Raw genomic sequence first — 27,958 nt, 5'->3', positions numbered from 1 at the left:
AAATGAAATTTCTCCAAAATATTTTAGAAAAGCTAATTGGATATCAGTAGAAGTTTGTAATGTATTCTCAAATTGAGATTTATTTGTCATAAAGTTTTATTAAAGTATAAAGGAGACAGAGAAAGCTTCTGACGGACATCAGAAGGGGGCAGAAAGAGTGGCCCCCTGCTAGTCTTTAGCCAGATGTCATATAACTACTAGCAATCTGCTAATTAGAGAAAGAAAATGTCTCAAAACTCAGAGAATAGCACCAGGCCCCTCACCCACAACATGCATTTTGAGATAACCTTGGCACCAGGTGAGTTGTCTGAGCCATAAAATGATTGACATGAATCTTGAAGAAAGGCAGATTGCCATACAAATAGTTTTGTTTATATAGTTTAGGGGAACAATATCTGAGTATAACATACTGGTTTGTCAAGTAGGTTCTGAGCCATTAGGTGGAACCCAAGACAGAGTCTGGGGTAAATGTATAGCATATTAACATAGCTTAAGACAAACATTTCCATAAGAAAAATGCATTGGTTAACTCAGGGTTTGAGAATAGGTAACTTTAAGTGAAACCAGGTGTTATTATGGCAACACAGTATTTTAAGAGAAACCTCCTTTTAAGTTTGTATAGAGAAGGAAAAAAAAGAAAGAAATATCGCTAGTTTGTTTCCTCCTGCTGCTTAAGAGAGATAAAAATGTCTGACACTTGCAGCCTGTTTTCTCCATTTGGAGACCTCTGGCCTTCCTGCCTGTTAAGTCAAACTAGATTAGCCAAGTAAAAGACCGAAGGTTTGTGGGGGCAGGGGCCCAAAAAGTCTGATAGGTATTCTAGAGGGGACTGCTTGAGGGTAGAGGAGAAAGTCATTTAGGGCTGGTATATCGAAGGCAGCACTGCCAGATGTTGAGGGTTTGAGGGAAAAGATGGAATTTGCCCTTGGTTTTGTTGAAGGGGACCTGGGGAGTCTCCTGCTTGGAGTTTACCAGAATAGGTTTTCTTTCAATGTCAAATTTGGATTTACACTCTTTGGCCCAGTGCATTTCTCTACGGCAGTAGGGGCAGACTTTTGGAGGTTTTTTTTTTTTCTTTTAATTATTAGCTTTCATAGGGCAGTCCCTTTTTAAATGGTACTTATCTCCACATGTAAAGCATCCTTTATTTTCCTTTTCTTAAGGCAGCAACCATTGTTTCAGCTAGCATTTGCATCTTTTGAGTTTCTGATCCTATATTGCGACAAGCCTTCAAATAATCAAAAATAGTCCCTGTGTCACAAATTGGGGCTATAGCCCTTTGACATTCCTGATTTGCATTATCATAAACAAGTAATTTTTTTTTTAAGTTGTCTTTTAGCTTTTTTCTTTCTTTTTTTTTTTTTTTTTTTTATTACAGTATGGGCTTAAGGGAGTCATTGCCAGAATCATTAGGTTCTATCAAGGGAGAGACTTTGGGATTTGTGCCCGCTGGCAGGAGAGGAGCGCTTGGAGCAGCTGGGGTAGGGTTAGTAGGAAAATTCTGAAATGTCTTATGTTGTTCTAACTGGACCTTTTGTAAGGCTTCATTGTCTAATTCATATTCATATAATAAGTGTTTTGCTTGTTGCCAAATATCAGGAGGGCTAGAATTACCTTGGAATGGCAGAATCACAGCTTCAATGAGAGCCCATAGGGGCCAGAAATCTATCGGAATATTTTTTCCCTGTCTGACGGCTCATTCAACATTGTCTTTGACCCGATGCCAAATTTCTAAATCAAAACTTCCTTCATCAGGGAACCAAGGCTTACATTCAACCACTGTCTGAAGGCAAGCCTCTATTCACTGGCGTGAAACTGAAAATCCCTGAACTTTAGATAAGTGATGAAGTAAAGTAGAAAAGTGAGGGAGCTTTCCAGCCGCTTGACCCATGTCTTAGTACTTACTGGCCTCAATAGGACCTCTGGGGTCACTTCGTCCGAATCTGCCACGTGTACCAGAGTCCCTGTTCTCGGCACCACTTGTTGATCCTTTATTGGACCGGAACCTGGTGGTCCGGAGTCGACAATGAGAGAGTGAAAGAAGGAAAGAGGCTAATATTCCCTGGGTTACGCAGCTGGCTTTCGCACTCCAGGGAATCAGCCAGAAATAGAGAGAGAGAGAGAGAGAGAGAAAGGAAGAAAGAAAGAAAGACACGGGGACCCAAGCTCTGATGGAGCAAAGGTGTTTCAATCAACATGGTGTAGGCATATATACTGTCTTACAAGGTAGTTATTCTCAGCAAAGATGAAGATTAAAATTCCAGACTTACAAAACATAAGGCGATCCATATTAAAGAGAGAGAGTTGTAAACAATCACTTTTACCGTATGGTTCATAAGAAGGAAGAGGGTACTTATCACTATTGAAAAACTAATGAAGGAAATGCCTGGATTCCTCAGCCCTGGGAGAGGCTTGCCCCTCCTCTTAATTCCTGAATATTCAGGAATTAATAAGGAACAGAGGATTCATGACAGATCCAAAACAGCACACAGGAAACCTCCTGTTAAATGCTTCCTGACAGTGATCAGTCTTTAGGCACCAGAAGTTTGGGAGCTACATGCTCATAGTCATTAAGTAGTTAATTTCTTCCTTTGATGGTGGTTTTAGCATCTAAAAAACTCAGTAAATATGTGTCAAATACTATTACCTAGGTACTATTGAGAGGCGCTAAAACAGAGGCTACTGGGAGAGGTCTGTCCCAGGAAAGCCCAATAGGGTCCTGCCCAGTTGCAGTTGAATCCCATGGAAAAGTTAGTGCAACCACAGAAGGTTTATATTTGACAGGCTTCTTTGTAGTCTGCTAAATTCTCAGGCATGAAATATTTTCTCCAGCTAAATATAGTCATTTCTATCCTCTCAACTTTCTTCATTCTCTGTGAATCACACATCATTCTTCATGTCTTATTGTCTCTTGTTGATATATCCTTAAGAGTTTTAAAAGGTTAAAGGTCTCAGCCTATTTTTAACTGATAAGGATCAGGATTAAATTTGTCTTCTTTCTCAGAAGTGCTTCCAGTAGTGTTATGTTTTCATTTTCCTGTTTAGCCAGCATGGGGGAGATCAGTTTCCTGTACTTTTCTGTTATGCATCTGTCAGCTTAAAAAATGTTAACAACCTATAAGTTGAGAGTTATGTTTTATTCTGTGGGAATTTTTAGGACTTCAAGTCTGGGAGACATCATCTCAAGTAACCCTGAGAGAACTGGTCTAAGGAGGTGAAAGGAGGAGTGAAGCTTTGTAGCAAAAGGCAGTAGTTGAACATCAAAGGATTGTTAATAAAAAGAAAACCAGATATCCCAAGTTGAGGAATGTAGTGCTTTTTTGTATATGGGAAGATGCAAGAGTCTGGGCTCACTGAAATTGTTCCTATTATATGCATCTTGCTATCCTGGGGTCAGTGTCCTGAGTTTTTTCACATCCTGAACTTCCTTGGGGCTCATTGTAGGGAGTAGTTGCAGTCCGATGGCTGCTAGATTACAGGTTTCTTCTCCTTCCTGAGTGCCCCCAGAGCTCACCAGCCCACCTTGTTATTGTTCAGTTGCTAAGAGATGTCTGACTTTTTGTGACCCCATGAACTGCAGCACACCAGGTTTCTCTGTCCTCCACTATTTCTCAGAGTTTGCTCAGATTCATGTCCGTTAAGTCAGTGATGCTTTCTAACCACCTCATCCTTTGTCACCCCCTTCTTTTGTCTTTAATCTTTTTCAGCATCAGGGTCTTTTCCAGTGAGTCACTGCAATTGCTGATGACTGTGACATCCTTGTTTACTGATTCGGCAGGACATGTTTCATTTCTCACATCTTATCTTTACTTCAGTAAATACTTGAGTGATAACTATGTCTGCAGTTTCCTTTCTGTTGTATTTGGTTGTGTTAAGGGTTTTATAAGAGCAGAATGTCTAGAGTTTTTTGTTTGCTTTGAACTGAATATTATCTTTAATCTTGCCCCATTGTTGCAGGAGAAGGGTGTGTGAGAGAATAGTCATGTCCCAGGTCTTGGGTGAGTTCCTGGGATGGCTGCCAAGTGAGGATTCTGGAAAAGAATTCCGGAGTGAGCCATAGTAAAGTAAAAGATCTTTTAGAGAGATATACATTCCATAGACAGAATGTGGTCAGTCTCAGAAGGCAAGAACCAGATTTCAGGCTGTGGAGTGTTTAGTTTTTATGGGCTGGGTAATTATATATGCTAAGAAGTAGGAGGAATATTCTAACTGTTTGAGAGAAGGAGCAGAAGTTTCCAGGAACCGGGCCACAGCCCACTTTTTGTCCTTTTATGGTCAACCTGGGACCTGTCATGGTGTCTGAGAAAGTGTCATTTAGCATGCTAATGCATTGCAGTAAAAGTATAATAAGGCTAAAGTGCTTTTGGAATTTGAATCTTCAGCCATCTTGGGCCACGTTGGTTCTAACCAGTTTTGTTATATCCTCAGAGGCTGTGTCATTGTTACAGTGATTTTGTTCTGTTCCCTTTCTTCCTGTCTCATCATGAGCTTGCTGCTAACTTGATCTTTACTGACTCAGAAAATAAAATACGTAAAACCAAAAAGAATAATTGGAAAAAGTTCCAATGGAGCAAAGCTGTCACAGGGCAGAATGATTCAGCAGTTGCTGGCAAGGATTGTTGATTGTGAATCCTTAGTAAATATTTGAAAAAATTTTTTTTTTTTTTGGTCTTTAACAAGCAGTGTTTTCAGGAAAATATTATAGATTTTATACCATTCCCTCCCTGTTGTTTGACCTGAGACCGTGACAGGGAGGGCTCACAGCTCTGCCCATCGACAGAAAATGGGCCCTGCCCATCAGAACAAGACCCACTTTCCACAGTCAGTCTCTCTGATCAGGAAGCTTTCATAAGCCTCTTATCCTTATCCATCAGGTGGCTGACAGAATGAAAACCAGAATCACAGAAAACTAATCAAACTGATCACATGGACCACAGCCTTGTCTAACTCAATGAAACTATGAGCTGTGCTGTGTAGGGCCACCCAAGATGAATGGGTCATGGTGGAGAGTTCTGACAAAACATGGTCCACTGGAGAAGGCAGTGGTAAACCACTTCAGTATTCTTGCCTTGAGAACCCCATGAAAAGTATGAAAAGGCAAAAAGACAGGACACTGAAAGATGAACTCCCCAGGTCAGTGGGTGTGCAGTATGCTACTGGAGAAAGTAGAGAAATAACTCCAGAAAGAATGAAGAGATGGAGCCAAAGCAAAAACAACATCCAGTTGTGGATGGGACTGGTGATGGAAGTAAAGACTGATGATGTAAAAAACAATATTGCATAGGAACCTGGAGTGTTAGGTCCATGAATCAAGGTAAATTACAAGTGGTCAGACAGGAGATGGCAAGAGTGAACATCAACTTTAGGAATCAGTGAACTGTCTACGGCCATACCACCCTGAACATGCCTGATCTCGTCTGATCTCGGAAGCTAAGCAGGGTTGGGCCTGGTTAGTACTTGGATAGGAGGAATCAGTGAACTAAGATGGACTGGAATGGACGAATTTAACTCAGATGACCATTATATCTACTACTGTGGGCAAGATTCCCTTAGAAGAAATGGAGTAGCCTCATAGTCAACAAGAGTTCAAAATGCAGTACTTGGGTGCAATCTCTAAAATGACAGAACGATTTCTGTTTGTTTCCAAGGCAAACCATTCAATATCACGGTAATCCAAGTCTGAAGAAGCTGAAGTTGGATGGTTCTGTGAAGACCTATAAGACCTTTTAGAACTAACACCTAAAAAAGATATCCTTTTCATGATAGGGGACTGGAATGCAAAAGTAGGAAGTCAAGAGATACCTGGAGTAACAGGCAAGCTTGGCCTTGGAGTACAAAATGAAGCAGGGCAAAAGGCTAACAGAGTTTTGACAAGAGAACACACTGGTCATAGCAAACACTCCTCCAGCAACACAAGAGAAGACTCTACATGTGGACATCACCAGGCGGTCAATACCAAAATCAGATTGGTTATATTCTTTGCAACCAAAAATGGAGAAGCTCTATAGAGTCAGCAAAAAAAAAAAAAAAAAACCTGGGAGCTGACTGTGACTCAGGTCATGAACTCCTTATTGCAAAATTCAGACTTAAATTGAAGAAAGTATGGAAAACCACTACATCATTCAGGTATGACCTAAATCAAATCCCTTATGACTATACAGTAGAAGTGACAAATAGATTCAAGGGATTAGACTTGATAGACAGAGTGCTTGAAGAACTATGGACGGAGGTTTGTGACATTGTACAGGAGGCAGTGGTCAAGACCATCCCCAAGAAAAAGAAATGCAAAAAGGCAAAATGGTTGTCTGAGGAGCCCTTACAAATAGCTGAGAAAAGAAGAGAAGCAAAAGTCAAAGGAGAAAAGGGAAAGATATACCCATTTGAATGCAGAGTTCCAAAGAATAGCAAGGAGAGATAAGAAAGCCTTCCTCTAGAAGCAAAAGCTGGAATCAAGATTGCCGGGAGAAATACAATAACCTCAGATATGCAGATGAACCACCCTTATGGCAGAAAGTGAAGAAGAACTGAAGAGCCTCTTGATGAAAGTGAAAGAAGAGAGTGAAAAAGTTGGTTTAAAGCTCAACATTCAGGAAACGAAGATCATGGCATCCAGTCGCATCACTTCATGGCAAATAGATGGGGAAACAGTGGAAAGAGTGTCAGATTTTATTTTGGGGGGCTCCAAAATCACTGCAGATGGTGATTGCAGCCATGAAATTAAAAGATGCTTACTCCTTGGAAGGAAAGTTATGACCAACCTAGACAGCATATTAAAAAGTAGAGACATTACTTTGCCAACAGTGGTCCATCTAGTCAAGGCTATGGTTTTTCCAGTGGTCATGTATGGATGTGAGAGTTGGACTGTGAAGAAAGCTGAGTGCCAAAAAATTGATGCTTTTGAACTGTGGTGTTGGAGAAGACTCTTGAGAGTCCCTTGGACTGCAAGGAGATCCAACCAGCCCATCCTAAAGCAGATCAGTCCTGGGTATTCATTGGAAGAACTGATGCTGAAGCTGAAACTCCAATACTTCGGCCACCTCATGCAAAGAGTTGACTCATTGGAAAAGACCCTGATGCTGGGAAGGATTGGGGACGGGAGGAGAAGGTGACGACAGAGGATGAGATGGTTGGATGGCATCACCGACTAGATGGACATGAGTTTGAGTAAAGTCCGGGAGTTGGTGATGGACGGGGAGGCCTGGCGTGCTGCGGTTCATGGGGTCACAAAGAGTCGGACAGGACTGAGCAACTGAACTGAACTGAACTGACTTGAATTGGCAAATACAAAAATATGACAACCAAATGTTGATTGCCCATAACTCATGATCCAGAAATTGAATCTACATAGCTTAAAGAATTTATAATTACACAAGGAGATATATACAAGAAGGTTATAAGACAACCTTTGGTACAAGCAAAATACCAGAATAACTCAAACATCTATCAATAGCAAAATAGATAAATTATTGTATTTTCCATGCTGGAATACTAAAGAGCACTGGAATGAATACATTTTCCTGTGCAACAACATAGAAGAATCTAGGATTAAAATGTTAAGTGCATGAAAAGAAGTCACAGAAAAGTAAATAAAGTATGATTCTATCTACAAAAAAAAAAAAATCCTTCCTCAGTGATCACTTCAAAGAAATAGAGGAGAACAATAGAATGGGAAAGACTAGAGATCTCTTCAAGAAAATTAGAGATACCAAGGGAACATTTCATGCAAAGATGGGCACAATAAAGGACAGAACAGTATGAACCTAACAGAAGCAGAAGATGTTAAGAAGAGGTGGCAAGAATACACAGAAAACTATACAAAAAAGATCTTCATGACCCAGATAATGTGATGATGTGATCACTCACCTAGAACCAGACATCCTGGAATGCAAAGTCAAATGGGCCTTAGGAAGCATCACTATAAGCAAAGCTAGTGGAGGTGATGGAATTCCAGTTGAACTATTTCAAATCCTAAAAGATGATGCTGTGAAAGTGCTGCACTCAATATGCCAGCTAATTTGGAACACTCAGGAGTGGCCACAGGACTGGAAGAGATCAGTTTTCATTCCAATCCCCCCAAAAAAAGACAGTGCCAAAGAATGTTCAAACTGCTGCACAATTGGACTCATCTCACATGCTCAGAATTCTCCAAGCCAGGCTTCAACAGTATGTGAACTGTGAACTTCCAGATGTGCAAGCTGGATTTAGTAAAGGCAGAGGAACCAGAGATCAAATTGCCAACTTCCATTGGATCATCACAAAAGCAAGAGAGTTCCAGAAAAAAATCTACTTCTTTATTGACTATACCAAAGCCTTTGACTGTGTGGTTCACAACAAACTGTGGAAAATTCTGAAAGAGATGGGAATACCAGACCACCTTACCTCCCTCCTGAGAAATCTGCATGCAGGTCAAGAAGCAACAGTTAGAACCAGAAATGGAACAACAGACTGGTTCCAAATTGGGAAAGGAGCACGTCAATGCTGTGTATTGTCACCTTGCTTATTTAACTTCTATGCAGAGTACATCATGGGAAATGCCTGGCTGGCTGAAGCACAAGCTGGAATCAAGATTGCCGGGAGAAATATCAATAACCTCATACACAGATAACACCACCCTTATGGCAGAAAGCGAAGAAGAACTAAAGAGTCTCTTGATGAAAGTAAAAGAGGAGAGTGAAAGACCCAGCTTAAAACTCAGCATTCAGAAAACTAAGATCATGGCATCCAGTCCCATCCCTTCATAGCAAATAGATGGGGAAACAATGGAAACAGTGACAGACTTTATTTTCAGGGGCTCCAAAATCACTGCAGATGGTGACTGCAGCCATCAAATTAAAAGATACTTGTTCCTTGGAAAAAAAACTATGACCATCGTAGACAGCATGTTAAAAAGCAGAGACATTACTTTGCTGACCAAGGTCCATCTAGTCAAAGCTATGGTTTTTCCAGTAGTCATGTATGGATTTGAGAGTTGGACTATAAAGAAAGCTGAGTGCCGCAGAATTGATGCTTTTGAACTGTGGTGTTGGAGATAACTCTTGAGAGTCTCTTGGACTGCACGGAGATCAAACCAGTAAATTGTAAGGCAAATCAGTCCTGAATATTAATTGGAAGGACTGATGCTGAAGCTGAAACTCCAATACTTTGGCCACCTGATGGAAAGAACTGACTCACTGGAAAAGACCCTGATGCTGGGAAAGATTGCAGGCAGGAGGAGAAGGGGATGACAAAGGATGAGATGTTTGGTGGCATCACCGACTCAATGGACATGATTTTGAGCAAGCTCTGGGAATTGGTGATGGACAGGGAAGCCTGGGGTTCTTCAGTCCTTGGGTTTGCAGAGTCAGACACGACTGAGTGACTGAACTGAAGTGATAAAACTGTACAGTTAGAGTCTAGTGGTTGATGATACAGTCCCATCAAGCGTTTTCACCCGGATTGATTTGATTCCTTTGAGTCACAGCTGATCATCTCTAATGAAGGAATTAATGTTTGTGTGTTCTCAGTGCTCAGTTGTGTCTGACTCTTTGCGACCCTTTGGACTGTAGCCCTCCAGGCTCCTCTCTAGGGTTTTTTTTCAGGCAAGAATGCTGGAGTGGGTTTCCATTTCCTCCTCCAGGGATCCTGCCAACCCAGGGATTTGACCCAGGGATGGAAGCCATATCTCCTGTGTCTCGTGCATTGCAGGTAGATTTTTTACCACTGAGCCAAATTAATAATATTCTGTTATTCTTTCTTTTTTGTGGACCTTTAGTGTTGATTCAGAAAATTGAAGCCTTTATGTATGTTTGCTTAAAAATGGGCTACAGTGTTCCCTTTCCCCTTTTCCCAACATTTAATAATGAAATTTTTCTTACAGAAAAGTTGATAGTATTATACAGTAAGTCTGTATATATTCACCACCTAGGTACTACAGTTAACATTTTAATATATCTGCTTTATTAAATGACTGTTCATCTTTCGATCCTCAGTCTGTCAGCTCATCTTCTTTTAGTTATACATTTCAGGGAAGTTGCAGGTTTCAGTACATTTCATGTCGAAAACATCAGAATTTATCTACAGTTTTTTTTTAAAATAGAATGCTTTTAGAGTGTGGAGAATGCTTTGTGGACTATTTGAAATTATTTGGAACAGATAATTGGAAAACTAAGTTCTATCATCATACTTTATTTTCCATACTTAGGTTGGAAGGGCATATGAAAAAGGGAAAAAGAGGTTTTTAGACCAGTATTATTGTTGTTGTTCAGTCACTCACTCATGTACGACTCTTTGCAACCCCATGCCAGAGTTCCCTGTCCTTCACTATCTCCTGGAGTTTGCTTAGACTCATGTCCCTTGAGTAGGTGATGCCGTCCAACTGTCTCATCATCTGTCGCTCCCTTCTCTTCCTGCCCTCAATCTTTCCCAGCATCAAGGTCTTTTGCAGCGAGTCAGCTCTTCGCATCAAGTGGTCAAAGTGTTGGAGTTTCAGCTTCAGCATCAGTCCTTCCAGTGAATACTCAGGACTGATTTCCTTTAGGATTGAGTGGTTTGATCTGTTTGTTGTCCAAGGGACTCTCAGGAATCTTCTCAGCACCACAGATTCAAAAGCATTGATTCTTTGGCACTCAACCTTCTTTTTGGTCCAACTCTCACATCCACACATGATTGCTGGAAAAACCATAGCTTTGACTATATGGACCTTTGTCAGCAAAGTGATGACTCTGCTTTTTAATATGCTGTCTAGGTTGGTCATAACTTTTATTTCAAGGAGCAAGTGTCTTTTAATTTCATGGTAGATCACTATCTGCAGTGACTTTGGAGCCCCCCAAAATAAAGTCTGTCACTGTTCTCATTGTTTCCCTATCTGCATGCAATGAAGTGATGGGACCAGATGCCGTGATCTTCGTTTTCTGTTTTCTTTTAGGTCTTAGTTTTTGAATGTTGAGTTTTAAGCCAGCTTTTCCACACTCCTCTTTCATACTTCATCGAGAGGCTCTTTAATTTTTCTTCACTTTCTGCCATTAGGGTGGTGTTATTTGCGAATCTGAGGTTATTGATATTCCTCCTGGAAATCTTGATTCCAGTTTGTGCTTCATCCAGCCCAGCATTTTGCATGATGTACTCAACATATAAGTTAAATAAGCAGGGTGACAATATACAGCCTTGACATACTCCTTTCCCAGTTTGGAACCAGTTCGTTTTTCCATGTTTGGATGGTTCTAACTGTTGCTTCTTGACCCACATACAGGTTTCACAGGAGGCAGGTAGGATGGTCTGGTTTTCCCATCTCTTTAAGAATTTCCCACACTTTGCTGTGATCCACACAGTCAAAGGCTTTAGCATAGTCAATGAAGCAGAAGTAGATGTTTTTCTGAAATTCCGTTGCTTTTTCTATGATCCAACAGATGTTGGCAATTTGATCTCTGGTTCCTCTGCCTTTTCTAAATCCAGCTTGTACGTCTGGAAGTTCTTGGTTCACATGCTGTTGAAGCCTCGCTTGAAGGATTTTGAGCATGATCTTGCTAGTATGTGAAGTTAGTGCAACTGTGCAGTAGTTTGAGCAAAGAAGGGCTTGCCCTTTGGGATTGGAATGAAAACCGACCTTTTCCAGTCCTGTGGCCACTGCTGAGTTTTCCAAATTTGTTGGCCTATGGAGTGCAGCACTTTAACAGTATCATCTTTTAGAATTTGAAATAGCTCAGCTGGGATTCCATCACCTCCACTAGTTTTGTAGTGATGTTTCCTAAGGCCTGCTTGACTTCACACTCCAGGATGTCTGGCTCTAGGTGATTGATCACACCATCCTGGTTATCAGAGTCATTAAGACTTTTTTGTACAGTTCTTCTGTGTTTTCTTGTTACCTCTTCTTAATATCTTCTGATCTGTTAGATCCATACCATTTTTGTCCTTTATTGTGCCCATCTTTGCATGAAATGTTCCCTTGGTAACTCTAATTTTCTTGAAAAGATCTCTTTTCTTTCCAATTCTTTTGTTTTCCTCTGTTTCTTTGCGTTGATCACTTAAAAAGGCTTTCTTATCTCTGTGTGCTATTCTTTGGGACTCTGCATTCAGATGGGTGTATCTTTCCTTTTCTCTTTTGCCTTTCACTTCTCTTCTCAGCTATTTGTAAGGCCTCCTCAGACAACCGTTTTTCCTTTTTGCATTTCTTTTTCTTGGGGATGGTTTTGATCACTGCCTGCTGTACAGTGTTATGAACCTCCATCTATAGTTTTTCAGGCACTATGTTTATCAGATCTAATCCCTTGAATATATTTGTCACTTCTACTGTATAGTCATAAGGGATTTAACTTAGGTCATACCTGAATGGCCTGGTGGTTTTCCCTGTTTTCTTCAATTTAAGTCTGAATTTTGCAATAAGATTCAATATAATTCTATATAATTTATGAAGGATTTTCATGTTTATCATCTGTTTTACCCAACATTATTATTATTAATAATAAGTAATCATTACTAAATGCTTGCTTTAGTGCCAGGTACTGTCCTAAATTTACCTTTGATGAAGGTACTATGCTAAATTAATGTTCATCCCACTGATACTTAGTTGGCATATTTATTTTTCACATGGATTGATTTGTTTGCTTAAATATTTTTTTAGCCCTTTGACATGCCTTTTTAAAATTTACATTTGGAGATTTCCCTTGTGGTTCCATGGCTAAATGCTGCTCCAAATTCAAGAGACCCAGGTTCAATCCCTGGTCAGGAAACTAGATCCCATATGCTGCAACTAAGACCCAGTGCAGCCAAATAAATAAATGAATAAATAAGAAAATATTTTTTTTAAAAAAATCTCATTTGTCAACTGCTGCTGTGTTTAAACTGAAGTTGCTAGTCTAGACACAAAAACATTTTCTTGGGTGTTTTCTTGGTGCTTTATACATTGTGGTTTATAATATTTGATCATAATTTAGGAAGAATCACTGAATATCTTCCTGTGTTTTTTGATTATCTCATAAATCAGTCTAAAGTCTAAAATGTTGTGTCACTTTAAAGGAAAAATGGAGTATATGAAAATCTACAGCTAACAGTTACTTCTCCTTAGATTGTTAATTGTTAATATTCTAAAATGGGCTTCCCCCATGGCACTAGTGATAAAGATCCCACCTGCCAGTGCAGGAGATGTAAGAGATGCAGGTTAGTTCCTAAGGAATTAGGAAGTGCAGGAAGATCCTCTGGAGGAAGGCATGGCAACCCACTGCAGTATTCTTTCCTGGAGAATCCCATGGACAGAGGAACCTGGCAGGCTACAGTCCAGAGAGTTGCAAAAAGTTGGACACAACTGAAGTGACTTTGCATGCATGTACATGAATAATAATATCTACTGTCTTTTGTATTTACAATGTGCCAGATACTATGACAATCCTAAGAGTTGAGGAAGCTGGACACAGAGGGGTTAAATGAGTTGTCCTGAATCATATGGCCAGTAAGTGAAAAAGCCAAGATATGAATGTTTCAGGTTCTAAGTCCTTGAATTTGAGTACTAATGTTTTTCATAGTGTGAATGCTTCTCTGGCCACCTGCATCATAATTTCCTTAGGTAATTGTTAGAAATGCAGATTCCTGAGCCTTACTGTAGACCTACTTTTAGTCATTCAGTTGATTCTTATGTGCACTAAAGTTTAAGAACCACTGTGCTATGTATGCTCTCCTGTAAGCATTACCATGTTTTAATCTCTGTTAGCTTAGAAAGATAGACAGAATCAATGAATTGCTTTTATCTTTGAAGTGTATGACTTTCTGGATTGATTGATCTTTATGCTTTTGCCTTTATTTCAAGATTGTCATGGATTTTAAGCACCCAGATGGTATGACAGTGCCAGTTATGCTGCCTCGTCGGAGTTTGCTGGTGATGACAGGAGAATCTAGATACCTTTGGACCCATGGGTATGTACTGAAATGACCTGGATGACAGGATACCTTTTCTTTGTGGGAGTCTCATTCTTTTCTGAGCCGCCAGAACCATGCCTCAGGCTTGCACATTGAGGCTTGCACATGTCCTGGCGCCCCCAGGGACATCTATGGCTTTTTAAAAAACTCTTTATTTTGAAAAAATTTCATATTTAAAGAAAAATTGTAAGCATAGTATGGTGAATTCCCTTCACCTTTCACATAGGTTTACCAGTTGTGAATATTTTGCTGTCTGATTTCACTGCTGCCAAAATCTTTTCTCCATGTCCACTGATGCTGCACAGACACATGAAGAAAGAGTTTGGAAGAAATAGAAATCTGGCTTTAATCCTCTGCTTGGTGGAGTGACACACACCTATAGTCCCAGCTTTGGGAAGCTGAGGCAAGAAGATTGCTTGAGCCCAGGAGTTCTGGGCTGTAGTACACTATGCTGATCCGGTGTCTGCGCTAAGTTTGGCATCATTTTTTCTCCAATGTGTTATTGTTATTATTATTTTTGCTCAATCTTTTGAGAGAAAGTTGTAGCCATGATGACCCTTTATCTTTACATGGTTCATTGCATATTTTTAAAGAGCAAGAACATTGTCTGTATTAGGGGTTGGCAAACTATGGCTCATGAGCCAACTTCAGCCCTTGTTTTTACACAGCTCTTGATCTAAAAGTGGTTTTACATTTTTAAAGTGTTGTAAAGAACAAAAACAAAAAGAATATGCGGTAGAGACTATAGATGGCCTTCTATGGCTGAAATACATACTTTCTGGTTTTGTTATAGAAAAAGTGCCAGCCCCTTGTTCTACGAAACTGCAGTATATGCCTCAAATTCAGGAAATTCAGCATTGATAAAATGCTCTTATCATGCTCATACAATCCACCTTGTAAATTTGCTAGTTGCACTTTATACTACTGTCAAAGAAAACCAGACCTTGACAGTAGTTAAAGCAACAAAAACAGATTTTACTCAGGAAGTATTGTAATACAGGAAAATAGTATAGGAGTGGACTCAATTTCAAATGTAATAAGGAAAAATGGAGATTTATAGACAGGGAACCTGGGATTGAGGGTGGGGCAGTGTGCATGGACAGAAAACTACTAACAAGAAACATCAGTAGGAAGGGAGAATTCTGGCTAAACCAACCACAGGATTCTTTCTGAAGGCAAGCCACAGTGATCAGACATCATCTGGGGAAAGATAGGTGTAAGGAATTTGGTCAGTTACCAAGGATGATAAGGTATGGAGGATGGTGGATTGTGGCTAAACTGACTTACCAGGATTCTTGCTAAAGTAGGACACTAGTCAGCCTAAGAACAGTGCCTATTTGGGCTCAGAGTCAGTTTAGTTCAGTCACTTAGTCATGTCTGACTCTTTGCGACCCCATGGAGTGCAGCATGCCAGGCTTCCCTGTCCATCACCAACTACTGGAGCTTGCTCAAACTCATGTCCATCGAATTCATGATGCAATCCAACCATCTCATCCTCTGTCGTCCCCTTCTCCTCCTGCCTGCAGTCTTTCCCAGCATCAGGGTCTTTTCCACTGAGTCAGTTCTTTGCATCAGATGACCAACGTATTGGAGTTTCAACTTCAGCATCCGTCCTTCCAATGAATATTCAGGACTGATTTCCTTTAAGATTGACTGGTTTGATCTCCTTGCTGTCCAAGGGACTCTCAAGAGTCTTCTCTAACACCACAGTTCAAAAACATCAATTCTCTGGCAGTCAGCCTTCTTTATGGTCCAACTCTCACACCCATACATGACTACTGGAAAAACTATAGCTTTGACTAGATGGACCTTTGTTGGTGAAGTAATGTCTCTGCCTTTTAATATGCTGTTTAGGTTTGTCATAGCTTTTCTTCCAAGGAGCAAGCATCTTTTAATTTGATGGCTGCAGTCACCATCTGCAGTGATTTTGGAGCACAAGAAAATAAAGTCTGTCACTGTTTCCATTGTTTCCCTGTCTATTTCCCATGAGGTAATGGGACCAGATGCCATGATCTTAGTTTTTTTGAATGTTGAGTTTTAAGCCAGGTTTTTCATTCTCATCTTTCAACTTCATCAAGAGTCTCTAGTTCTTCGCTTTCTGCCATAAGGGTGATGTCATCTGCATATCAGAGTTTCTGATATTTTCCTGGAAAACTTGATTTCAGCTTGTGCTTCATTCATCCAGCCCAGCATTTTGCATGATGTACTCTGCATATAAGTTAAATAAGCAGGGTAACAATATACAGTGTTGACATACTCCTTTCACGATTTGGAACCAGTCTGTTGTTCCATGTCTGGTTCTAACTGTTGCTTCTTGACCTACATACAGATTTCTCAGGTGGCAGGTAAGGTGGTCTCGTGGTCTGGGCTCAGAGGAACCTGACTAAAGTTTGGTTGAGGAGAGTCTGTCAGTACCTTGTGGTAAGTTTTCTGTCTGATCTAGGATTTGGTCTATGGTCTTGCATTACATTTAGTTGTCAATTTTCTTTAGTCTTCTTTAATTTGAAGCAAGTTTTCAACTTTTCTTTGTCTTTTTGACATTTACACATTTACACAACAAATGGCAGTTTTAGAGAATGTTCCTTGAGATTTTTTTATATTGAATCTAATGTAAACGAAATGAGTTATTAACTTTTGGCAGGAATAAATCCTCAGTCTTTTGAGGTGGAAGCATCATACTGCTAAAATTTGCATATATTGTTCTTAAAATACTACTGAATTCTGAACTTATAAATGCTGCCTTGGTTGGAGATTTTTTTCTTTTTTAACTCATTTCTTAAAAATTCAGAGAAGTGAGCATTTAAATGGGTTTGTAACCTGTCCTGAATGAGCCATAAAAACAGCCTGATTTTGTGCACTAAGGATTAAATTTGCCTGATTTTTTTTTCACAGCCATTTAAAATATTTTTCACTTTCAGCAATTGAAAATGGTGATGTGATCCAGTAGTTTAACGTATTCCTGTAATTTTGAAAATACTATAAAGGCAAAGGAGAAAAGGAAATATATACCCATCTGAATGCAGAGTTCCAAAGAATAGCAAGGAGAGGTAAGAAAGCCTTCCTCAGCAATCAATGTAAAGAAATAGAAGAAAACAATATAATGGGAAAGACTAGAGATCTCTTCAAGAAAATTAGAGGTACCAAGAGAACACTTCATGCAAATATTGGCACAGTAAAGGACAGAAACAGTATGGACCTAACAGATATTAAGAAAAGGTGGTAAGAATACCCAGAAGTATACAAAAAATATCTTAATGACCCAGATAACCATGATGGTGTGATCACTCACTTACAGCCAGACATCCTGGAGTGTGAAGTCAAGTGGGCCTTAGGAAGCATCACTACAAACAAAGCTAGTGGAGGTGATGGAATTCCAGCTGAGCTATTTCAAATCCTAAAAGATGATACTGTTAAAGTACTGCATTCCATATGCCAACAAATTTGGAAAACTCATCAGTGACCATAGGACTGGAAAAGGTCAGTTTTCATTCCAATCCCAAAGAACAGGGCCAAGAATGTTCAAACTATTGCACAGTTGTACTCACTTCACGTGCTAGCAAGGTCATGCTCAAAATCCTTCAAGTAGGCTTCAACAGTATGTGAACCAAGAACTTCCAGATGTTCAAGCTGGTTTTAGAAAAGGTAGAGGAACCAGAGATCAAATTGGCAACATCCTTTGGTTCATAGAAAGAGCAGGAGAGTTCCAGAAAAACATCTACTTCTGCTTTATTGGCTATGCTAAAGCCTTTGACTGTGTGGATCACAACAACCTATGGAAAATCTTAAAGAGACAGGAATACAAGACCACCTTACCTACCTTCTAAGAAATCTGTATGCGGGTCAAGAAGCAACAGTTAGAACCAGACATGGAACAACAGACTGGTTCCACATCGTGAAAGGAGTACGTCAAGGCTGTATATTGTCACCCTGCTTATTTAACTTCTATGCAGAGTACCTCATTGGAAATGCCAGGCTGGATGAAACACAAGGTGGAATCAAGATTTCCGGGAAAAATATCAATAACCTCAGATATACAGATGATACCACCCTTATTGCAGAAAGCAAAGAAGAATTGAAGAGTCTCGATGAATGTGGAAGAGAAGAGTGAAAAGCTGGCTTAAAAGTTAACATTCAAAATACGAAGATCATGGCATCTGGTTCCATGACTTCATGGCAAATAGACAGGGAAACAATGGAAACAGTGACAGACTTTATTTTTCTGGGCTCCAAAATCACTGCAGATGGTGACTGCAGCTATGAAATTAAAAGACACTTGCTCCTTGGAAGAAAAGCTATGACCAATGTGAACAGCATATTAAAAAGCAGAGACATTACTTCACCAACAAAGGTCCATCTAGTCAAAGCTATAGTTTTTCCATCAATCATGTGCAGATGTGAGAGTTAGACCATAAAAAAGCTGAGTGCCAGAGAATTGATGTTTTTGAACTGTGGTGTTAGAGAAGACTCTTGAGAGTCCCTTGGACAGCAAGAAGATCAAACCAGTCAATCCTAAATGAAAGCAGTCCTGAATATTCATTGGAAGGACTGATGTTGAAGGTGAAGCTCCAATACTTTGGCCACCTGATGAGAGGAACTGACTCACTGGAAAGACCCTGATGGTGGAAAAGATTTCAGGCAGGAGGAGAAGGGGATGACAGAGGATGAGATGGTTGGACGACATCACCAACTTGAAGGACATGAATTTGAGCAAGCTCTGGGAGTTGGCGACAGACAGGGAATCCTGGTGTGCTGGAGTACATGGGGTTGCAAAGAGTTGGACATGACTGAGAGACTGAACTACTGACTGAGCATTTGTATTTTTCAAAACATTTCAAGATTAACCTGATACACATCTGGATTTTAAAAATTGTTTACAGATTTTTCTAGTAGATCCTAGTTTTGGTCATATGGAGTTCTGTTATTTTGGTCAACACCAATCATGATACAATGGTATTAAGGGAGCAATAGTTGCATAATCACAAGAGTAAAAGATGTTTACCAGTTTTCACAATCAATATCCAGAAAGAAAATAAAAGTTACAGTTGCAAACCATAATGCAAACATGATTAACTTAACAATATAAAATAATTGCATACCAATTTGGGAGGGTCAAGCAGAGTGATGTGATTCGTAGAAGTGCATACATGTACATATTTTCATCCACCCAGTGAGTCTGCCTTTAATCCATTTACATTTAAGGTATTCATCAATATGTATGATCCTGATCCAGGGAGGCCTGGCATGCTGCAGTCCATGGGGTCGCAAAGAGTCGGACACGACTGAGCGACTGAACTGAACTGAACTGATGATCCTATTACTGTTTTCTTAATTGTTTTGAGTTTACTTTCTGCAGGTCTTGTCCTTCTCTTGTGTTTTCTTCCTAGAGAAATTCCTTCAATGTTTGTTGTAAAGCTAGTTTGGTGGTGCTGCATTCTCTTAACTGTTACTTGTCTGAAAAGTTTTGATTTCTCCTTCAAATCTGAAGGAGAGTTTTGCTGGGTAGAGTATTCTCGGTGGTAGGTTCTTCCCTTTCATCACTTTAAATATTTCATGCCATTCCCTCCTGGCTTGTAGAGTTTCTGTTGAGAAATCAGCTGATAGCCTGAGGGGAGTTCTGTTGTATGTTATTCGTCATTTTTCCCTTGTTGCTTTTAATATTTTATCTGTCTTTAATTTTTGTCAGTTTGATTACTGTGTGTCTCGGTGTTTTCCTCTTTGGGTTTATCCTGCCTGTGTGTGTATGTATGTGTGTGTTAAGAAAGAGAGAGAAGAATGGAGAAAAGTGAAGGGAAGAGACAGTGATGGGAACACAGAAAGACTGACCAAACAAATGGTGAATCAACTATTGGAAGCTTCCTTGGAATCTGAGTGGAAGGGAGAATTAATCAAAGAGGCACATTCAGCGTACCAAAAATACATATAAACTCTAGATATAAACTTTGATTAAAAATATTTTGATCTGTGCTAAAAAACACTAGCAAGCACCACTGAAGAAGAGTGATTCACGCAGCCAGTTCAAACACTTCTTTTTTGGCTGCACTGGGTCTTTGTTGCTTTTTGTGCAGACTTTCTCTAGTTGTGGTGAGGGGGGGTCTCCTCTTTGTTGCAGTGCTTGGACTGTTCATTGCGGTGGGTTTTCTTGTTGCAGAGCACAGGCTCTAAGTGTGCAGGATTCAGTATTTGAAACGTGGGCTTCAGTAGTTGTGACACACAGGCTCAGTAGTTGCGGCACATGGGCCTAGTTGCTCTGAGGCACATGGAATTCTCCCGAACCAGGTATCGAACCTGTGTCTCCTGCCCTGGCAGGTGGAATCCCATCCACTACGCCACCAGGGAAGTCCCCAAACACTTTTAATTGGACGTAGTTAAAGTTTACTGTTCTAGTTACCATGCACTAAAGCAGAGATGGCAGACTGGCAGAACATGAGTCAAATATAGCAGTCAGACTCTTTGGCTGGGGCACTGGTAGTCAACATTGTAGAATTTAAAAAAACTGGTTGTATATGAATATCAGCAGCTTTTAAAGGATTCTGAATTTTCAGCTTCTTTTGAAAATTGAGAACTTCTGAAAACGTTAGACCACAGTATCTTTTGACAGCAGTAGCTGAGACTGTCAATGGCCTTCTTTAGGTGAAACTATATTTTCAGGTTCTCTAGGGTTCCTACCACTTTCTATGATTGCCTGAAGTATTACTGAGTATCAGTTGTCTTTTATCACTGTGCTCATACTAATGTTTTTATCTTATAACAGAGTTAAATGAAAATTAATTATTTCTTAAACTTATATCTGTTTTAGAAGTGTGGGGAAAAGCTAGAAGGAATAGGAATGTGTGTTTTAAGAAAAATGGAAGACAACACTTAGTTTTTTTGAAATGAAGACAGTTCCTATGTGTTTAATGGCAAACAGTGTATTTCTAAAGTCTACCTGCTTCCCTCATTTATGTTATTAGACTAGGCTCGGGTTCAGTTAGTTCATGAATCTGTGTGAGCTCTCCTTTTAAATTATTTTTGGAGCTCTTTGTGCTATACTCTCTGAAAGCTTTACATACATTAACTCATGTAACTGATATAATCACAATGAAAAGTTTTTTTCATGGTTTTGTCCACATTTTTAAAAGAAATTGGAGCCTAAAGAGGTTCCATAACTTGTACAAAGTTACAAATCCAGTCAGGGCAGAGACAAGATCAGAGTCTGTCTTCAGAATCTATGGTCTTAACCAGACTGTTATAGTTAAATTCGTTTGCTCCCTTTCATCTGAATTTATGCAGGTGCCTTGTAGCCTTCACACTTTTGTCAACTCTTAATGGAATAAATTTCCTTTTCCTTTCCATTCACTTCTTTTTAACATAAAGCTCAACTTTTGTTTCCTTTACAATGTATAAAGTTTTTTCTGATGACAATAGCCTAAAATAATTTCTCCCTTAACTCCTAAAGACTGTGTTGCCTCCTACTGACTTGTGCTATCTTTTTTTATCATAGTGAACTATTATTTAAATTTATAATAGTGTTTTTATCTTTTCATTTAATGTTTTCCCAAATAGATTATAATTTGATTGAGTACAGGGAAAAAAGATGTTCAGAGATATATAAATAATTATTTTTAACATATAGATTGCCTAGTCCCAAAAATCTGAGATGGGTTCCAAAAGCAGTAAGTACTTCTTGACCTTTGCCTAAGATTTAACTCTAGGCAACTGAAGTAGTTGACTTCAAAGAGCCATAATAGAGAACTGTTTAGTACCTAAGAGAGAATTGCTAATAAGAATTTCAAGATATTCATTGTTATGAAATAACTGAAATTTGTTCTTTGTTCAGCATTATAGTTTTAATCATTTTCCGTTATCAGAGTAACAGTCACATAATTTCAGGCACTGTTTGTTTGTTTTTACTTCTAAAAAATTGCCTTTATCATGAACTCTTTTAAATGAGCTGTTCTTACAACTTGTTTTATGAATCTGGCACTATCCTGACACCAAAATTTGTCAAGGACATTACAAAAAAGGAAATTGCAGACCAATATCTCTCAGAGATTGTAAAAGTCTGTGACAAATTATTAGAAAATTCAAACCTGCAATATATAAAAATGAAAATACATCAAGACTAAGTGGAATTTATCCCAGAGTTGCAAGATTGTTTAACAGTTGGAAGTCAAAGAACAAAAGAGAAAAAATAATCATCTTGACTGATGCAGAAAATATATTTTGACCAAATTTAGCATCCACTCATGATAAAAACTTGGGAAATCGGATAAGAAGGAGAGTTCTTAAGTGTGATTAAAGAGCATCTGTGAAAAACCCACGGGCAGTATTACAGTTAATAGTAAAATACTGAATGCTTTTTCCTAAAATATTGAAAAGGCAGGGATTTTTGCTCTCATCACTCCTATTTAATATTATACTGGACGTCTTAGTATAATAATACAAGAGAAAGCAATAAAAATCACACGTGATTGAGGGCTTCTGGTTTAAGATGGCGGAATGGGATGGTGTGTACTGATCTCCTCTTGCAAGAGCACCAAAATCACAACTGTTTTGAACTCTTGAACAGCCATCAACAGGAGGCTGTTGAAACCCACCAAAAAAAGATATCCCACATTCACAGACAAAGAAGAAGCCACAGTGAGATAGTAGGAGGTGTGCAATTGCGATAAAATCCAATTCCATACCCACTGAGTGGGCAACCCACAAACTGGAGGACAGTAACACTGAAGAAGTTCTCCGACTGTTGTGAAGGTTCTGAGCCCCATGACAGGCTTTCCAGCATGGGGATCCAACAAAGAATGGGAATCCCCAGGGAATCTGACCTTGAAGGCTAGTGGAATTTGATTATAGGAGTTCCACAGGACTGGGGGAAACAGAGACTCTACTCTTTGAGGGCACAAAACTTTGCTTGCACCAAGACCCAGGGGACAGGGGGAGTGACCTCACGGCAGACTGAGCCAGACCTGCCTGCTAGTGTTAGGCAGTCTCCTGTGGCGGCATGGGTCAGCAAGGGCTCGCCACAAGGATGGAGGCACTGGCAGCAACAGTCCTGGAAGATGCCCCTGTGTGAGTCCTCTTGGAGGCCACCATTAACCCTACCACAGAGTTCATAGACCCCAGAGCTGGGTCACCTCAGGCCAAGCAACCAACAGGGAGGGAGCACAACCCCACCCATCAGCAGATATTTGGATTCTAGCTTTACCTAGAGCAAGGCCCTGCCCACCAGAGCAAGACCCAGTTTTCCCCACCCAATCCATCCCTCCATCAGGAAGCTTATACAAGCAGCACTTAGCATCATCTACTAAAGGGCAGATCAAAGAAGCGAGAAGAACCACAATCTCAAAAGCATCACAGAAAGTTAATAAGGATGAAAAAGCAGAAAGTTATGTCCCATGTGAAGGGACGAGATAAAACACCTCAAAAAACTAAATGAAGTGGAGATAGGAAACCTTCCAGAAAAAGAAATCAGAATAATGATAGTGAAGATGATTCAGGATCTTGGTAACAAAATGGAGAAGATGTAAGAAATGTTTACCAAAGACCTAGAAGCATTTAAGAACAAGCAGACAGAGATGAACAATACACTAGAAAGAATCAATAGCAGAACTACTGAGGCAGAAGAATGCATAAATGACCTGGAGAACAAAATGGTGTAAATCACTGCCACAGAACAGAATATAGGGGGAAAAAGGAATGAAGACAGTCTAAGAGACTTCTGGGACAATGTTAAATGCATGAACATTTGCATTATAGGGGGAGTCCCAGAAGGAGAAGAGAGAGAAAGGACCAAAGATAATATTTGAAGAGATAATCGCTGAAAACTTCCCCAACATGGGAAAGGAAACAGTCAGCCAAGTCCAGGAAGCACAGAGAGTCCCAGGCAGAATAAACCCAAAGAGGAACACACCAAGACACACGGTAATCAAACTGACAAAAGTTAAAGACAAAGATAATATTAAAGCAACAAGGGAAAAAAATGACAAATAACATACAAGGGAACTTCCATAACGTTATCTGCTGATTTCTCAACAGAAACTCTACAAGCCAGAAGGAAATGCCATAATGTAAAGTGATGAAAGAGAAGAACCTATAACCAAGAATAGTCTACCCAGCAAGACTGTCTTTCAGATTTGATGGAAAAATCAAAAGCTTTCCAGACAAGCAAAAGTTAGTCACTAGACCAGCTTTACAACAAATGCTAAAGGAACTTCTCTAAGTAGAAGACACAAGAGAAGGAAAAGACCTATGCAAAATAAACCCAAAATAGTTAAGAAAGTGGTAATAGGATCATACATGTGGATAATTACCTTATATATAAATGGATTAAATGTACCAACCAAAAGACATAGACTGGGCAGATGAGAACATGTACATATATGTACTTCAACTTACCACATCATTCTACGTAACCCCCCAAATTATATGTAATTATTTTATATTGTTAGATTAATCATATTTCCTAATGATCTTTTATTTTTTGTCTGGACTATATATTGTGAAAACTAATAAACATCTTTACTATTGTGATTATGTAACTATTATTCACTTAATACCTTTGTATCATGATTGGTCAACAGAAAATAGTAGAATTCTATATCACCAAAGCTACCATTTAATAGAAAAATCTACAATCACTTTTTAAAATCCAGATGCATATCAGAATTATCTTAGAATTTTTTCATAAATCCAAATGCCCAGGTATTGCATTGTTTTTCCCAAAGCTCCAGATGTGTTTCTAATAAGTAGCCGTGTTTAAAAATAACTAGAGTATATGATGATCTTTTATTTAGTTTGTTTCACTTTTTCTATATCATATTCAACACTCCCATTTCATTTAGTTTGTTTTCAACTACTCCATCTCTTCTTTTCTTTTTGATGTTCTTTCTCAAGCCTTTATCAAGCATAGTAGAAAAATCTTTGTATACACATATATATAGTTTATGTAAGATAATAGATATATTTTAGAAAACTCATGAATTTTTGCCTAGCTAAAAAACTTATGACATTTTGATTCCACTTGTTTAACTTAGTATGAATAGAATGCTAGGTTTCTAATTTTTTAAAAAATAGGCAACAAGCAACACAGTTTTATTGTATAGCACAGGGATCTATAGTCAGTATCTTGTGATAACCTATAATGGAAAAGAATCTGAAAATAATATGTGTGTATATATATAACTGAATCACCTTGCTGTGCACTTGAAACACTGTAAGTCAACTGTACTTCAATAAAATATATATATTAAGAAAAAAATACCATATGTATTTGAAAGGAAAAAAGTAAAACCCTTTGTGGATTTGAAAATCCTAGCATATCTGCAACAGTGGAAACAGTGGCTGACTTTATGTTTTGGGGCTCCAAAATCCCTGCAGATGGTGACTGCAGCCATGAAATTAAAAGACGCTTACTCCTTGGAAGAAAAGTTATGACCAACCTAGACAGCATATTAAAAAGCAGAGACATTACTTTGCCAACAAAGGTCCATCTAGTCAAGGCAATGGTTTTTCCAGTGGTCATGTATGGATGTTAGAGTTGGACTGTAAAGAAAGCTGAGCGCCGAAGAATTGATGCTTTTGAACTGTGGTGTTAGAAAAGACTCTTGAGAGTCCCTTGGACTGCAAGGAGATCCAACCAGTCCATCCTAAAGGGAATCAGTCCTAGATGTTCACTGGAAGGACTGATGTTGAAGCTGAAACTCCAGTACTTTGGCCACCTGATGTGAAGAGCTGACTCACTGGAAAAGACCCTGATGCTGGGAAAGATTGAGGGCAGGAGGAGAAGGGGACAACAGAGGATGAGATGGTTGGATGGCATCACCGACTCGATGGGCATGAGTTTGTGTAAACTCCAGGAGTTGGTGATGGACAGGGAGGCCTGGCTTGCTGCAGTCCATGGGGTCACAAAGAGTCGGACATGACTGAGTGACTGAACTGAACTGAACTGATCATATCTGCAACATAAGTGCTAGAATGAATATTATAGCATACAATATATAGCATACAAGGCTGAATATAGCATGCAAGGCTGTAGCATATAAGGCTGGTAATCAAAAATTAATTTTTGGAGAGAGAAGTGAAATCCTTTTTGAGACAGCATCAAGACTTTGTTACCAAAGCATACTTGGGTTCGCTTGCTCACACTCAGTAAAAGCCAGTCTACTGACATCAGGTTATGGTGAAGGAAATTGCAGCATTTATTGTTGTGTACTGTACATGGAGTCCGGGACAGCTAGTTTTCAAAAAGCCTGAACTCAATGGGTTTCAGCAGAGCATTTTTAAAGGCAGAGTGAGGGAGGGGTGTCCTAGGTTATGTGATGGATTTGTGTACAGTTCTCTGATTGGTTGATGGTGAAGTAAAGGGTGGTGTCACAGGGGTTAATTTTCATCCTTGGTGCCAGTAGGTCATGGGTGCTCGTGGTCATCAAGTAGTTAATTTCTTTCATTTGGAAGGGGTTTTAGCATCTATAAAACAATTAAGGAAATTCAAATCAGAAACTATTATTTAGGTACTTTAGAAAGGAGCTAAAAGCAAAGGATTCTTTACCAATTGAGCTATGAGGGAGGCCTCGGCTTCCCTCATAGCTCAGTCGGTAAAGAATCTGTCTGCAATGCCGGAGACCTGGGTTCGATTCCTGGGTCGGGAAGATCCCCTGGAGAAGGAAATAGCAACCCACTCCAATATTCTTGCCTGGAGAATCCCATGGACAGAGGAGCCTAGCAAGCTACAGTCCATGGGGTTGCAAGAGTCAGACACGACTTAGCGACTAAACCACCAAAAGCAGAGGATATGGGGGAGGGATCTGTTGGGGAAGGCCACATAAGGTCCTGCTTGGTTACAGCTTGTAAAATTCTTCTTTTCTAATACTCTGAATTCATTAGGGTCAAAAGTTAACAGTTTCAAAAGCTGTCAGCCTGGAAGTTCTGATTCTTTTTTGCTACTTTATTTTTAATTGAAGGATAGTTGCTTTACAGAATTTTGTTGTTTTCTGTCAATCATCAACAAGAATCAGCCATAGGTACACCCTGTCCCCTCCCTCCCAAACCTCCCTCCCATCTCCCTCCCCATCCCACCCTTCTAGATTGTCACAGAGCCCCTGTCTTGAGTTCCAAGTCATATAGCTATTTTACATATGGTAATGCAAGTTTCCATGTTACTCTCTCCATATGTTCATCTACATATTAGTTTCAGATGTACAGCAAACTGATTCCATGTATATAATGCAAAATAGGCAACACAGTAAGCCTAGTTAATATCGATAACCACACAGTTACACATTGTTTTTCTTATACTGAAAACTTCTGTGATACACTGTCTTAGCTACTTTCAGGTATTCAATATAGTATTATTAACTATAGATACCATTGCAGCATCAGAACTTATTTACTATATTACTGGAAGTTTATGTCTTTTGACCACATTCACCTTCCCCCACCCACCCACACCTTCCCCCACGCCGCTTCACCCCATCCCACCTGCCCCATAACCACCTGTTTTCTGTATCTGTAAGTTTATTTTTATTCTGTGTATTGCGTATAAGTGAGATCATATAGTATTTGTCAGTTAATTTCACTTAGTGTAATTCCTAGTTGTTTCCATGTCTTGCCTATTGTAAATAATGCTGCAGTGAACATGGGGGGTACAGATATCTTTTTAAATTAGTGTTTTTGTTTCCTTCAGGTAAATTCCAGAAGTGGAATTGCTGGATCCTATGATAGTTCTATGTAACATTCTTTGATTAACCTCCTTTCTGTTTTTCATAGGGATACACCAGTTTACATAATCACTGACAGTGTATAAGGATGGTCTTTTCTACACATACTTGCCAACACTTATTATTTTTTGTCATTTTTGTAATAGCTATTCTAATAAGCATGAACTGATAATATCATTGTGACTTTGATTTGCATTTCACTGATAATTAGTAACACTGAGCTCCTTTTTACGTAAGAGTTAGTCATCTGGTATGTCTTCTTTGAAAAAAGTATCTATTCAGATCTTCTGCCTGATTTTTAATGATTGTTTGGTTTTTGTTATTGAACTGTATGAGTTATTTTTTTTTGCAGAGACATATAGTTTGAACAATGGTCAGTT

At 39.3% G+C, this 27,958-nt stretch overlaps 1 protein-coding gene across 2 annotated transcripts in view; it reads left to right on the top strand.

Annotated features, from left to right (window-relative positions):
* The window catches only part of ALKBH8 (alkB homolog 8, tRNA methyltransferase), a 102,629-nt gene that overhangs the window by 51,993 nt on the left and 22,678 nt on the right, over nucleotides 1–27,958 (top strand). For both annotated transcript variants that reach the window (XM_043481196.1, XM_043481197.1), the window contains exon 8: nucleotides 13,775–13,881. In XM_043481196.1, coding sequence (XP_043337131.1) covers nucleotides 13,775–13,881 — 107 coding nt within the window. The remainder of the gene's footprint in view (nucleotides 1–13,774; nucleotides 13,882–27,958) is intronic.

The sequence above is a fragment of the Cervus canadensis genome, chromosome 11, assembly GCF_019320065.1.
Source record: "Cervus canadensis isolate Bull #8, Minnesota chromosome 11, ASM1932006v1, whole genome shotgun sequence".
NCBI lineage: Eukaryota > Metazoa > Chordata > Mammalia > Artiodactyla > Cervidae > Cervus > Cervus canadensis.
The sequence above is the reverse complement of the archived record's forward strand: the minus strand, read 5'-3'. Positions and strand labels throughout refer to the sequence as shown.